General features: G+C 31.9%; 2 protein-coding genes across 4 annotated transcripts; both read right to left on the reverse strand.

Moving 5' to 3' along the window:
- Window positions 1-149: 149 nt before the first annotated feature.
- LOC145614536 (uracil phosphoribosyltransferase-like) lies at window positions 150-5861 on the reverse strand. Its single transcript, XM_081669594.1, has 11 exons — window positions 5483-5861; window positions 5123-5201; window positions 3365-3423; window positions 3203-3280; window positions 2058-2139; window positions 1838-1886; window positions 1341-1402; window positions 752-819; window positions 584-639; window positions 446-493; window positions 150-350 (listed from the first exon to the last, which is right to left on the reverse strand). Exons 1-11 carry the CDS (start codon window positions 5651-5653, stop codon window positions 299-301), a joined length of 804 nt encoding a protein of 267 aa, XP_081525720.1. The 5' UTR covers window positions 5654-5861; the 3' UTR covers window positions 150-298.
- Window positions 5862-7446: 1585 nt separating this feature from the next.
- LOC145615449 (MADS-box protein SOC1-like) lies at window positions 7447-13854 on the reverse strand. 3 transcript variants are annotated; one of them, XM_081670522.1, is made up of 8 exons: window positions 13660-13854; window positions 13297-13489; window positions 9371-9455; window positions 8600-8661; window positions 8407-8506; window positions 8251-8292; window positions 8079-8120; window positions 7447-7822 (listed from the first exon to the last, which is right to left on the reverse strand). In XM_081670522.1, the coding sequence occupies exons 2-8, from the start codon at window positions 13476-13478 to the stop codon at window positions 7667-7669; spliced, it is 669 nt and encodes a 222-aa protein (XP_081526648.1). In that variant the 5' UTR covers window positions 13479-13489; window positions 13660-13854; the 3' UTR covers window positions 7447-7666. The 3 variants fall into 3 exon arrangements, with proteins under 3 accessions (XP_081526648.1, XP_081526646.1, XP_081526647.1); XM_081670520.1 differs by having other exon boundaries at window positions 13599-13853; XM_081670521.1 differs by having other exon boundaries at window positions 13297-13854.
- Between the last annotated feature and the right edge of the window lie 729 nt (window positions 13855-14583).

Here is a 14583-nt window from a genome sequence, read left to right on the forward strand (position 1 = left end):
GGCTTTGCTCTGCTTCAATCTGCTCTGCTCTGCTCTGCTCTGCTTTGCTGAAATCTGCTCTGCTCTGCCCAGAAGCTCAAAAGAACAGGGCCTTAGTCTTTTTAAAAAGGCTCAATAGTTCAGACAAAAACATAATTATCATACATGGCTCGAGAAAAAAAAATAATAATAACAAACAAAAGCCGTTGATGTAGCATGTACCATCTTCGATAACATTCAGTCAAACCATCCGAACAGCACATGAACCTAAGATGTCAAAACTTTAAATCTGATGCATGAAAATTTAACTCCAATCGCCTCATGTGCCAAAGCTACGATCTCCAGCATCACCAAGGCCAGGAATAATGAACCTGTAGTGCAAATGAAATAGTAAGCCTGATGATATTGGTTCCAATGAAAAGACAAATCATTACAGGAGAACAATAAATTAGTGCCTACTGCCTACCCCTTTTCATTAACAACTTCATCAATGATTCCGGTGTATACATGAATCCTGAATTTAAGAGAACAAAGTTCAGTTCATGAATCAACCACACACATTACTCATATAGAGTATAGACTACTAGGAAGAAAACTTTCATACCCTGGAAACTTTTCGCTGAGCTTTGTGAGGGCTGGAGGAGCAGCAACAGCTGAAATCTGTGGAAAATTTAGTTTACATAAGCTAAGCACTTTTTAACATAAGAAAACCACAAATTTGCATTCATTGCAAAGAAGGAAAATTTTATTTCAGAGAACTGAAGCAACTTACCACTTTAATTTGTTTGTTTCCAACACCACGCTCTTTTAACAGGTCAATTGCTTTAACTATTGTTCCACCTGAAATTTCAAATCAGAGCTGTTTATGAAAATCGCACTCCATAAGAGTCAATGTATGGAATAAGAGAGGATTGTATGTCCTGGCAAAAGGAGGGGGAAAAAGTGCAAAGATGATGCAGTTTTAATTTGTAGGTACAGAGGATGAGTACTGCTAAAACACAAACATAATGCACAAGTAGGTCTATTACTGAATGGCAGCTGAGTCCTAAACACCATCTCTTCACTGAAACACATACTGAGGAAGGGGGCTTATCAACAGGAAGAAGAAAATATTTAGCCAGAAGATATAAATATCTAATTGCATCTTGGAACACATACTGAACGGCTACTAATATATCGCTCAAAGCATCACTGCTAGAGAAGCATTAAATGCATGACATATTGAAGATTCTAGGCCTCGGAAAATAAATTACACAGTAATGGGTTGATGAGTAGTAAAAGAGCAAAACTGCAAGAATGAACATGTTGCAGCAGCACAATTTGAATTAAAACTATAGAATAACAAGCAACAACAAATATACCTGTTGCCAACATTGGGTCCACAACAAGTACTCGAGCTCCTTCAGGGAACTTTTCCAGCAACCTGGAAGATAAGATGATCAGGCTTAGAATATGCCCTTGGCTATAAATTTAAACTTAGAATACAAAAGATCATAGATCAATAAAGCTACACCTACATAAAACCATTCAACAAATTTTTTCTCATATGCAATAAAAGTCAACAACATTTACAAAGCAGCAGAACAAAAGCACACAAACATGTTACCCACTAAACACTCAACAAAAGTATTTGAAAGGTAGATTTTTTCTCTCTTTAACCCACTTCAATCTTTACTTCACTTAATTTAAATGATTTTACTTTTAGGTGAATTTATAGTAAGTTAGGCCTCAAACATTAAATATCTAGATCCTAAAGAATGCAGCAGAAACCAATAGCCATCTGTTTTCTCCTTTTGCATAAAATGTCTTCTGGATAAGACTAGAAGACAGTATGCTCATCCTTAGAGTAGAATCTTACTTGTTCAAATAGACAGTTGGCTGAAGTGTCTCCTCATCTCTGCTGACCCCTTAACATGAGAAATGACATGAGCATTAATATTTTGAAAAACATATACAAGACAGAACAGGTTATATAAGAGAGTAGTAAGGACCCTCGGTAAAATACTACTGCTTGAACCTAAACACTGCACCTATTGTCCTTAAACTCAAGTGGATATAATCATATAAACTTAACATACCTACATGATAGGTTGCCATTGAGGGTAGAATAGTGGCTGCATGCTCTGCAAGTGCAAGACCAGCTCTTAAAATAGGAATAACCTGCAAGATAAAAAAAATGAAAGCATTTAGGAAGGAAACTATTGTTCAGAGAAAGGTGATGAGGCTCAGAATCTCAGATCACTAACTCTTTGAGATGCTTTAGGTCATTTTGCTTGTCAAAAATTTTAACCCACAACAAGGGTTACAATGTTGTGCAAGGATATATATTGATTAGTGACACATCCATCCCAGTATTCTAGATAATTGACATTGACACATGATGATATTAGAAAGCAGTTGCTATGCATCTATAGTAAATGCTCACTCATTCAATTCACTGGGTCCAATACAGAATAAAAATGCTGAAGAGATTAGCCGAAATTGTTCAGTTTGGTACCAAAACTAAGAAGCACCAAAAGTTAAAAGCTTCCAAACTGTGAGTTAACTCAATAGACAAAAATAATTTACTTAGCTATCAAAAAATAAAGATCCATAAATAAATATAGTAAGTTACCAACTCTACTTCCCAAACAACCACCCCAGGACACCAAATTCCTTCTCTAGAAAAGCAGCAGGTATAAAAGTGGGATAGCAAGTTAATGATGCTTCTGTCATCTGATCGTATAATATCACAGATTTACATCTGGAAGGATACTCTCTACAAAGCCACCACAAGGTTACATATATATGACTCCCCTTACAAGAAGACTTACTTAAGATCCAACTTGATACTTGTTGTGAAGAGTAGGCATTATACTGTTCCAAATATAGTAAAGACCAAGAAAGAGCAAAAGTGTAACAATCTAAAATGATATTGGAGAAAGTGAGTAGTTTCTTGTATGTTTTCTTGGAAGTAAGATCTCTAGAAATAATTGTGGCAACTCCAAAATATATAAATGTTCAATCTACATCTGTACAATAATACAACTCCAAATATCAAAATATGAGCTTCAAGAAATCTAAACTATTCATTCTCATACAAAAGCATTGTATGTAAAGTACACAATTAAGCAAGATTGTCATCACCAGTACGTCCAGTAGTACTGACAGAGAGAAGGCATCTCCTACACAGACATAGTGTTTATTATACAATGATAAAAACAGAAACACAATACATACTCACCGCCACAGGCTCCCTTGGATCAATAAATTCAACTTTGGCAACAGCAATAGGTGTTTGAATTTCCCCAGCAATAATAGGCTAAAAATAAGATCATAGCAGTACAAAAAAAATGTGAGTGGAATATAATTGACATGCAGATATCACACAGAGGAATAAACTCACCAACCAATCCCTTGAAGCTTCGTACATTAGTAGCCTCCCCAACTCACCCATTGCATTCTCTACGGAGAGGAATATATAGTATATATGAGAAACTGCAACTAACATAAACTAGTAGGAAGGAGAAAATTATTGTTCATTCAGAGCTATATTGTTCTACAAATTATTCCTAAGTGTATAGTACTGCAGTTCTTGCTTAACTAGACGATCTTTAGTACGTTAAATTGGTTTTATTATAATTGAAAAATCAAGAAGATCTAGAATGCCAACACAGATTTTGCATTTACAAATAAATTCCAACACCCAAATTTTCAACTAAAGCAAAACTACACTAGTATAATTAACTAGCACTATTAAGCTTTTCCATTTTCTAATTGAACTATCATTTACCACCAATCTCATTTACAATAGTATACAACACAAAATTTTAGCCAAATGTACTGTTATACACATAAACTTTCAGTAACAGATACTAGATGCGCACCATTCCACCTTTCTATATCACTCCCCCTCTTGCTGGTTCTTGGGTTCTTCAAATTTCATATTGACCTAGCACCCCATCCTGTCCTGAACAGCATAGAAACTTAAATGAATGCAACCAATCTAAAACATTGCTTTATTGACCATCTTTATGAGTACCTAAGAAGACAGTTAACAGCTATCTCTAAACAATACTATCAATAGGTCAACCCCAAATATATTGTCTTAGTTTCACTGGATTCTTAGATACTATCAGATATTAACAAAACCTTTCCCTCCTCCCCTTTGGAAGATTCTATTCTCTTTATGGTATATAAAATCACAATTCCATAGAGCTTAGAGTTCGAAAACAGACATCATCTTCAAGGTAATTTCGGTTGCAACACCTGTATGTAAACTCTACGGCTCCAATTCTTTTGATAGAAAACACTTTCCATCGGTTGTAAAGGGTGGGAAACATTCCAAATATTGGGCATAAGAACACTTCACCTCGAAACCCAATTTTGATACTAAAAAAATGAAAATCAACATACTGAAAAAAGAGCATGCATTGTCAGCTTCAATTACAATAACAATCCATTTAAACTCTAAGAGCTATGGTATTCAAGCTCTTCATGTCACCTCAACTATCTATGGAGTCCTTAACACTCAAACAGGGGTATGGACACTTAACACTTAATTTTACACCAAAAGATAAATCTTTGCATCACAAAAAAGTGAAAACCCGAGATTAGACACCTGGACAAATAGCCATGTCCAACACCACAAGTACCAAGTTTGAGTAAGATAGCCATAGCCTATAGTCAACATGCATCACTGATTCACTGACAGCATAACTGGAATCACACCTATGAGCTCAATTACATACCACAAAACTAAGTTTTGTAAGAATTGTTAGTCTAAGTTACACTAATGAGCTCAATTTAGCTACCACAATATTAAATATTGTATGCATGGACAATTTAGGCTATAGTAATCACACTTACAAGCTCAATATACCAAAAAACTAAATTTAGCATGCATTATCAATCTAAGTTATAGTAATCACACTTATGACTTTATGAGTACATACCATAAAACTATATCTTTCCTGCATTATCAATCTAAGTTAGAGTAATCACACTTATAAATACCATAAACTAAAATTTGCATGCATAATCAATCTAAGTAATACTTAGTAATCACACTTATGAGCTCAGTTTACATACCACAAAACTAAATTTTGCACGCATTGTCAATCAAGTTACAATAAAGATAGATTAAAGAGGAAAATTAACATACTGAAAACAGCGCATGGAGTCTGCTCATTCCTTAGAACAGAAACCCAATGTTTAATCAATGGATGCGGCGGTACAAAAACCTGCAACAAAAGAACCAAAATTTCAATCAAATTAAACAAAATTTGAACATTCAAACAAAAAACCACATTAATTCAAAGAATTCCCATAAAAACCCATCAATCAAAACACAGAAATTGAACACTCTAACAAAACCCAGATAAAATTAAAGAATTCCCACAACAACCCATCAATCAAAACAGAGAAAATTAAACAAATTAACAAAAACCCAAATCAAATTATGAACTTTTCCAATGACCCATGAAGGAAACTTACAGAAAAATTGAATAAGATTAGAACTTACAAGCATTCTGTCATCAGACATGAGAGGTTTCTGATCAACAGTAGCACGACAATTAACAGAAAGAGAAGGAAAACGGCGGGGTTGAGGAGTGAGAGAGTGGCGGGTTTGGGGTTGAGAGAAAGTGAAAGTAGTGGGAGTTGAAGTTGGGGTAATGCATTTTAATTCCCTCATATTTTTCTTACTTATTAGATTGAGGAATTCTTGTTAAAATCGCCTTTAGAAATAGAAAGAAAATAATGGGAATTTTTGGATATTCAAAAAGTAAGAAGATAGATTGACAGATTGTGTTGAGTTTGAGAAAAAGACAGGAAAATTAGTGCAGAGAAAAAAGAAATTGGGGCCAAAATTGCACCAATCCTGTGAGGGCGTTTTAATCAATAACTGTGAGAGGTTTTGTTTGGTATAACAAAGGGTACATGCATCTTTTCTGTTGCTTAACGATGTGGGATTGAGATTTGAGACTGCCTTCTTTGGTTCTCATTTTGAGCACAGTGCGAAATGTAATTTTCAAATATTCGAGTGTAGCTAGAGTTAGATGTATCATAAAAGTATGAAAAATTGAGAATTTTTGGGTGAAACTTGATTAGATTTTAGTATTGTATTCATATCTAATGACCTTTTAAGAGGTTGTATCAACACGTAATAAAATTTGAACCTAGGGCTTGTTTGGCATCATTTTTATTTTCAATTTCCTGTTTTTTTGAAAACTAAAAACCAAAAATATGAAACAAGAAAAAGGTGTTTCCACTTTTCTGTTGTCAGTTTTCAAAATTATCATTTTAATAAGTCTAAATAATTTTTGATACATTATGTGACATATATAATATATTTTTAAAAAAACAAAAAACCAAAAAACAGAAAACTATATCGATGCCAAACGAACCCTGGGTTTTTTGTTTTGGGGAAGGAAGCTAGCTTACAGTTATTGTACTAGTATTAATTTGTACTAGTATTATTATTTGCGTGCATAGTCTCGAGGGTTGAAGGAGAGAGTACAAAAGCATATTTATGGGTGCAAATGGGAGAAAGAAACATAAAATAATCATTATATTTTTTTTAATTGAATACACACATACGAGTATTATTGTAGCCTTATAGGGTATTGAATATGGATTATAATTAAAAGAGTGGAGCAGAAATATTGTAACTAGGGGCTTATTTTGTTCACCTAATTTTCACTTAAGTTCAAATAATATAAGTCCAGTTCATGAAAAATAAGTTTTGATAACGATTACTCCAGTTAAATCTATAAATAAACTAAAGGAACAACCGCTGACATCATATTGTCCACGTGGCAGCTTTATAAGAAAAATTTTCCCGCCTAAATAAAAGTCTGACGTTATTATATTTTCTTTGGTTTCAAATTTCAAATTTAATTTCTCCTCCTCTCAATTTATCTATACTCTTTAATTTATTTATTTTTCTTCTATAACCAACTATTGGAATCTAATCATCTTTCCCTTATGCTTCATCGAACAAAATACTTTGATGTATATATTTTTTCTATTTTCCTGTATATATTACAGGTTTAAAATCATTATTTATTGTTTAATTAAATTCGTATATTAAAAATCTAACTTTTATGTATGTGCTTAAATTTTCATATTCGGTTTGTTCTCTTCAAAATTAATTTTATAAAATTAGCATTTACAACTAATGCTTATATCTCAATAATTTTTCTGATACGTAATAATACATAAAATATATATACTCTATATTTCCGTGCATCGCACGGGACTAATCTAGTTACAACTGAAATAAGTCTTAACAAGTTCAGTTAGATTTAATTAAATTCAAATAAGTAAAAATCAGGTTAAAGGATTTAATTCTTGAATTCTAAAATTTTAATTTTCACACAGGAAAAATTAGAAGATCCATATTTGAGAATCAAAAAAGGCTGTTATAATTATATACTTTAAAATTTTAGGGACATAGAGAGAGAGAGAGAGAGAGAGAGAGAGAGAGAGAGAGAGTAATTGAGTGAGTATAAAAAAAAGGTCCTAAATGATACAAAGCCTTGGATGATTCAAGTGCAACATGCATGAAATCGTACATACACCTTAACCTCTCATACATCATCATTGCACATCCGATCGATCTGAAACTATATATTATACGATAATTGAAGCATAATATTTATAAATCAGCTGGTAATAAATGATAATGAAAGTAAAACCAGCTGATTCAATTATTATTATTAAGACGCCTAATTCTGCTCTCTGGTAATCCAATAAAAAGATCTGTTTCCACGTCCGAAATTTGGCTAATTGTATCTTCAGATGGTGATGCATCTTCTGCTATTATTGGCTGCGATCTTGACTCCTTTGGCAGCGTTTCATACTGTCAAATTTTTAACCATATTATATAAAATCATTATGTAACGCCTTCATTTCGTGTACAAGTATATATATAAAGAGGACAAAAGAAATAGGTGGAGCTGGGGCAATTCCCCAACTCGAAACTTTGAGATCATAAGTTCGAGTCTCATACTCCATACCACCAAGTACTTGACAGGGAGGTTTAATTTGCGCATTTGCATATAGGCCCATTAATACAGTACCATATAGTTCATTTTATAAAAATAACAAGAGCTCACCTTTTCAGTAAGCCTAGCATTTTCTGCAGCAAGATGTTTCTCCTGTCATTACACAAAATTATCATTTATTAACATATAATCCTTCATAAATATTACATTTTGAATGTTGATTTAGCTTCGATTATTCGAAAACATGGAACAGATCACAGTAATTAGCATAGTAATTAAGTACCTTTTCTCTCAATTGCTTTATTTGTTCATTGAAAACTTGATTCTGCAACAACATAGCATATAAAACAAATTAAACTAATTTTTCTACGAACTAATTAGATTAAGAAGCATATAATTTCATAAAAAAAAATAGGGAAGTAAAATTATAGAAAATAACCTTTCTTGCTCTGATTTTGCTAACGCTTCTTTCCAACTGACTCTCTAGCTGCTGCAACTCTTCTAAACTGCATGACCCTAAATTTTCTCCCAAGAGTCTCCTGAAAATAATATAACGTACAGTCCAATAATTATACAAAAATATTGTTCGAGTTGTCAAATAATTTATGAAATATAATGTGATATTAGTCTACCGTTTTGAAGCTTCAACCGCCTCTATCTTCTCCACCAAAGTCGCGGTTTCTTCCTTTAAGTTCTGCAATTTTACGGAATATCAATACTTAGTTTAGTACCAGCATTCTACTTCTACAAAGAAGTTTCAACTATCAATAAACTTTCTTAGAATCTTACATTTGGAGTATTGGCTAACCATATACAAAGTAATAAAATTTAGTAGCCTAAAGCCTGGATAAAGGAGGGTTTCGGTAGACCAGTGACAGCCAGTGTAAAATTTTGTCACGTTCCTTGGCATGAGCCACAATGATTGAGAGTAGTACTAGGATGAGTGACCTTCTGAGAAGTCCTCATGTTGGTTCATGTAGCCAATCCACTAATGGGATTAAGGCTTTCAAGGCGAAGAAGAAGATTATGGGCTAGGGCTGACGAATTAAGTGGTCATTTGATATAAATTGTTGATCAAACTGAAATATTGCTAATGAAAAATGTACATACATGAGGAATTCTTGATAATGTATACAGTGAAAATGAACAACGATTTATTCTTTTCATCACATAATGTACTGGCCCTGGCCTGTAGGATCGAGCAAGGTTGGTGGCCGGCGATTTTTACTTAGAGGAAACCACATCAATAACACTCCAATTCAACAGACAAACTTGATCATGTACTGTAGTCTAAGATCAAGCTACATTATATTGTATGACAAACTTGTGACATTTTCCTTTAAATTTATATTTTTTATGAGAAATATATAAAAAAGTTTATAAGATTAAGGAAAAGACTAAACCTGCATATTTTCTTCAGCAGATGCTTCCTTGGCAGGTTGGACTTCTCTTACATGCCTCTGATATCGTCCTATTGTTTCCTGCATACTAATTATGAAGGTTTTCATCCATTATTAAACTTAGTTAATTACCAGCTATTAATTAAAAAAAAAAATTTAAAAAAAAATCATTAACCAACATTTAAGTACTAGGGTTCTTCCAGAAGAACTAAGCTAAAATGTATACATAATGATATGAAAGCTTGCTCTAGTTGAGAGCCGAAGTGCATGTGTCAATTCGCGTGCACATATTGTTCATGTACATTGATAAGTTAGATGGATGTGTATAAAATTTAAAGTAATGGAGCCTCTTCATGTTTCTTTCTCACCTCCAGCCACAACTTTGTACACAAAGTTAGAACGACTACCATAATTCTAACTTCAACTCTTTAAAGTGACAAGAAAAAAAGATGCAAAAATATTGAATGGCAGAAGCCTATTCCATGGTGTGTTTTTTTTTTTTTTAATGATCATTTTGTTTATCAAACAAGAGTTAAAGGATGAATTTTGAATTCTTAAAAGCATTTCATTATATTATTAACCTGTTAATCAATTGATTTGCTGCATGGATGCAGATCAAATGTACACTAGACCTTAAAACTAGAACAAATTACACACCAAGGTTTGTTATGTAAGCAAAATTCAACAATTATTGTACAGACAAATAAAAAGATTGAGTGTTAAGTTAATGAATGACGCGAAATCATAAAAAACAGTATCAAATGAATCAGCTATGTAGCCAGCAAGTGTGGTTGACAGACGAAGCTCTAAGATATGATAGGGTGAAATGAGAAGTAGGGTCGTAAATTGTTAAAGAAGGAGCAAAACACGTCATATGAACGTGCATTACTTTCATAGCTTGGTTGTAAAGATGAAAGTGGTGTCATTTCATGCCTAGCCAAGGCTTTCTAAGTCATAGCCAGGCCACAAAGTAGTTTGAGTATGTACAACTATGATCTTGAATCGATCTCCAAACAAAATCATGTAAAGTTGAACTTAAGCGCGTACTCGGCCTATCAAAATGCTTCTTGTGCTAACAATGTCTATATGCAATGTCTACTCTCATACTAGATGTTGATATCATCAAGATAAAATTAATAAATAAAAAAAAAACAAAAAAAGATCTCATCAAATCAAAATTTAAACTAACAATGTGATAATTTAATCTAGATGACTAGGATGGATGACATTTGTAAAATCGTAATAGGATATGTAGATGGACAAAGAATATGAGGAAGAGAAAAAGTAAAGAAATAGCAAGAACTTGCCACTTCTTTATTGGCTTATATAAGAACAATGTGGCTAGTAATAAAACTCAAGGTTTGTTTTTTTTTTTTTTTTCACATCAAAATGTCTTTTTAAGTTTGCAAAACATACCAAAGTTCAAAACTTTCAAATAACTTTATCATTTTTAGGTGAAATCGACAATATCTACATCCAATATAAAGGACACATCTATCTACGTATACACCTTACCTTAACATGAACATTCTTAAAAAAAAAAATTGTCATTTTTTTTTTCTTTTTCGGGTTGAGAAATTCAAAATTTATAAAATAAATTTACAACAAAATAATTTACATACCCATTGGATCTCCTTAAAAGGCAACTCTACAAAGAAATGAAAAATGTACTCTTACCAAATGTGGGTTTGTCTGGGAGCGTGGAAACACTAATAGCAGCAACTTTGTACTACCCCCCTTTATAAAGCAAGGAATAACACTCAAATTTTGTACGATTTATATATATTTCTATATTTATACAAGTAAATTATTACTTGTAGTAATTTCTTTGTTATTTTATAGAAAAAAATATTAATTTCCGCCATTTAGGAGACTGGAAGAAGTACATGAACATTGTTACTACCAAAAATAATGTATGGACCCTTACTTTGTCAGTTCAGAAATGACCTATCCTTATCTTTTTTTACTACTTCTATATGATTTGGAATCAAAATATTTGTAGTATATATATTCATGGAGTACAAATTAACCTCGGGTTGTGTGATTAATTACATCATTAATAAAGCTAATTAACAAGAGTTTATGAACTACTTCATTTTTTCAGACAGGCTATTATTCTAATCATACCACATGGAGTGCATGTAGTTTAAATTATTATACAAGGAGTATGATGTACAAACTACAAAGAATCAAGAGAATCAAGGAAATATTTTCATTTTTACTATTATGAACTTGTATTAATTATTATCTAATTGAAACTAAATCAAGTGTGATCTTTTTTTGATGCAAAGTTTAATATGTACAAATCATAGAATGTAAATTGTACTCGTATACATGATCCATATTTAAACTATAAACATCTTAGCTTACAAGTGACTAAAAATGTTATTGTACTTTCACCATTGGTTCTCTCCACCATTTTCTTTCACAATCGATCCCCACACAAAGATCTAACCAAGCTACAACCATAGCCTAAGCTTCGAACAAGCAAAACACAGTTCGAAAACACTGATTGACTAGTGATGCAAACCCCGCGTCACATCTAGGAAAGGTTTGACAATGATTCCGGTTTCATCAATAGTGTTCAATTATTTACATGTTTCATCTACCTCGAATTCCAATCAAGTAATTTAACCATGTTCGTCCAAAACAATTCTATTAATAATTGGACAACCAACAGTTTAACCATTAATTTGACAGAGCACCAAAATGTCACCTATACGAGTGACCATAATTTGTCACATTTGATTGACATGTTGGCCATAAATTGTCCCGCTTGTATCAATGTGGGTACTAGTTTGAGATGGTGAGTATTTAAGAAGTGATACAATAGCATAAATTCATTGACTATGTAGGCTAAACCCCTAAAGTGTAGTTATGTGGTGGACATTCATGTATTGGACATTCATGTAGTTTAACAAAGCTAATTGTAAGAGAGTCCATAAATTTGAATGCAATGAAGTAACAAAATAAATGTGACTTTTTAACGGAATGAAACTCACCTATATTGATAATAAAATTGACCCCTCTATAAATGTGTAGTATGCATTCCCATCATAGTGAATCATGATGAGCCAAAAACAGAAAAACTACAATGAACCTATAGCTCATTAAGAGCATTTTGACTTTCCTTTTTCTGAATTAATTTTACTTTTGTACCCATTGTGCAAGTACATATGACTTTTAGGTAAATTTGGGGGAAAAATAGAAGAAAATAGAAGAATATGAAATTGAGAATCAAATGGTAAATGCACCAGCCTCATTAAATATTATTGATTCTACTAAACTTTATTCTTAATTCTACATTCAATAATTAGAAACAAATGTTGATGATCTATTGGATATTAATGAAAAAAGAATTAACATAATCCCCACCATTGATTATTAATTAAGAAGTCATAATTCTCCACTACACTTTTTGATCTTGGACTGATTTTTCCTCATATAATTTCTCTATGAATTAATGACAAATTATTAAACATCTAAACACATAAGATTCAATACAATTTCCCAGCAAATTAAAAGATATTGTACATCAGTTAGTTTGGAATGAAGCAAAAACATTGAAGATAAAACCCTTCAACCCTAAAGGGAGTGTAACTAGAATATAGTATAGTAACCCTAATATTGACAAAATATTTTCCCAAAATTTGACATTAAATGTTTGAAATTCCAAAATTTTACCAATAAAATTCATACAAATTACCCCTAATTAATCAAAGATCTACTCAGTATCCACCCTTTTTTATCGGGTCATAAAAAGTCAATGTACGCAACCTTATCTGGTTATCCTTAACCAAAACTGATACTATTCCCAAATCTAACGATCCTAATAATTTCTCATATAATGATATAAAACTAACAAATAAATTTGCAAATTCATAATATTTGATAATTCATATAAAACTAACAAATAAATTTGCACATACCTACAACTTGCGAATTCATAAAGCTTTCCTCTAGGAGAAAAAATAATGAGAGCAACTTCAGCATCACAAAGAACTGAGAGTTCAAAAGCTTTCTTCAACAATCCATTTCGACGCTTCGAAAATGTTACTTGTCTGCTCGTCGCATTCTCTATCCTCTTCATCTGTGTTTTCCCCCTCACCATCTTCTCCAACTCTATCGAACCCGGCCACGATAAAATAAAAATAAATAAAAACTCAATCAATTTCTATGAACAACACAATTTACACCCAAAAACAAAAATATAGCTCAACAGTTGACTTACCAAAATATATTTATTTTTTCTACTAAAAATTTATAAAAACCCAGAAAATATGGATCTCTACCTTAAAGCTGAGCTAAACCCAGATGAAAATAAATCCAAAGAAATATAAAAACTTATGTTTATAAATATTTATAAAAGAGAAATTTGACACCACCCCATTTTTTGTTTTTTTTTTTTTTTATTTAATTTTTTGTGAAGAGATTTTTTATTTTTCTGGGTATAAATCAGAGAAAGCAGGTGGTTGTGATTGATTTATTCTTTAAAATAGCTTTATATTGGGTTTATTTGTGAGAATGAGTTGCCTTTTTTGGTAGTAACTATCAATGGGGTTATATAATTTTCTCTCACTAGACCCACCTTTCCATTTTCATCATACTTTCTCTCTCTAGAAATAATGCCATTTTTTACTAATTTGAAAAAAAAATTTAAAAAAAAAAAGAGCAAGTTGTTCAAAATACAAAACCCCTATTTATGTAAATGAAAAGGAAAGTTTTGGTTTGCTATATTTAACCAATAACAAGTAGGTAAAAAAGCTAAAGAGCAAAAAAAAGTTACTGTAGTATTTTATTTTTATCTAACCTTGATGTGTTTAATATTTTACCTCAAAAGGAGTAAAAAAACCTCAAACTTTAGCTTGTTTTGGAAAAACCTTGTTGCTAGATTTGTTAATGGAAGTACCATCAACCTGAGGTTTGAGATAAGATTGATTTGTGGAAATTGCAATTATTTGATAACATGGGAGGAGGTGTATAAATGGGAATTATGCAATTTTTGGAAATTTTAGAGGATTCATGAAGTGGGTAAATTAAGATAAAAATTATTGAGGGAATCCAATTTTCCATTTACTCCATATTAATTCAATAATCATTTGTTGTAATTTTTTATTAATATTTATAAGATAATGTAATGTAATGTAAATTAATTAGATAATGCATTTTTACTGGTATAATACAGTAGTGATGATAAACTTAGATAAAAGCATGCA

This window comes from Chenopodium album, chromosome 25 (genome assembly GCF_948465745.1).
Source record: "Chenopodium album chromosome 25, dcCheAlbu1.1, whole genome shotgun sequence".
NCBI classification, from domain to species: Eukaryota; Viridiplantae; Streptophyta; class Magnoliopsida; order Caryophyllales; family Amaranthaceae; genus Chenopodium; species Chenopodium album.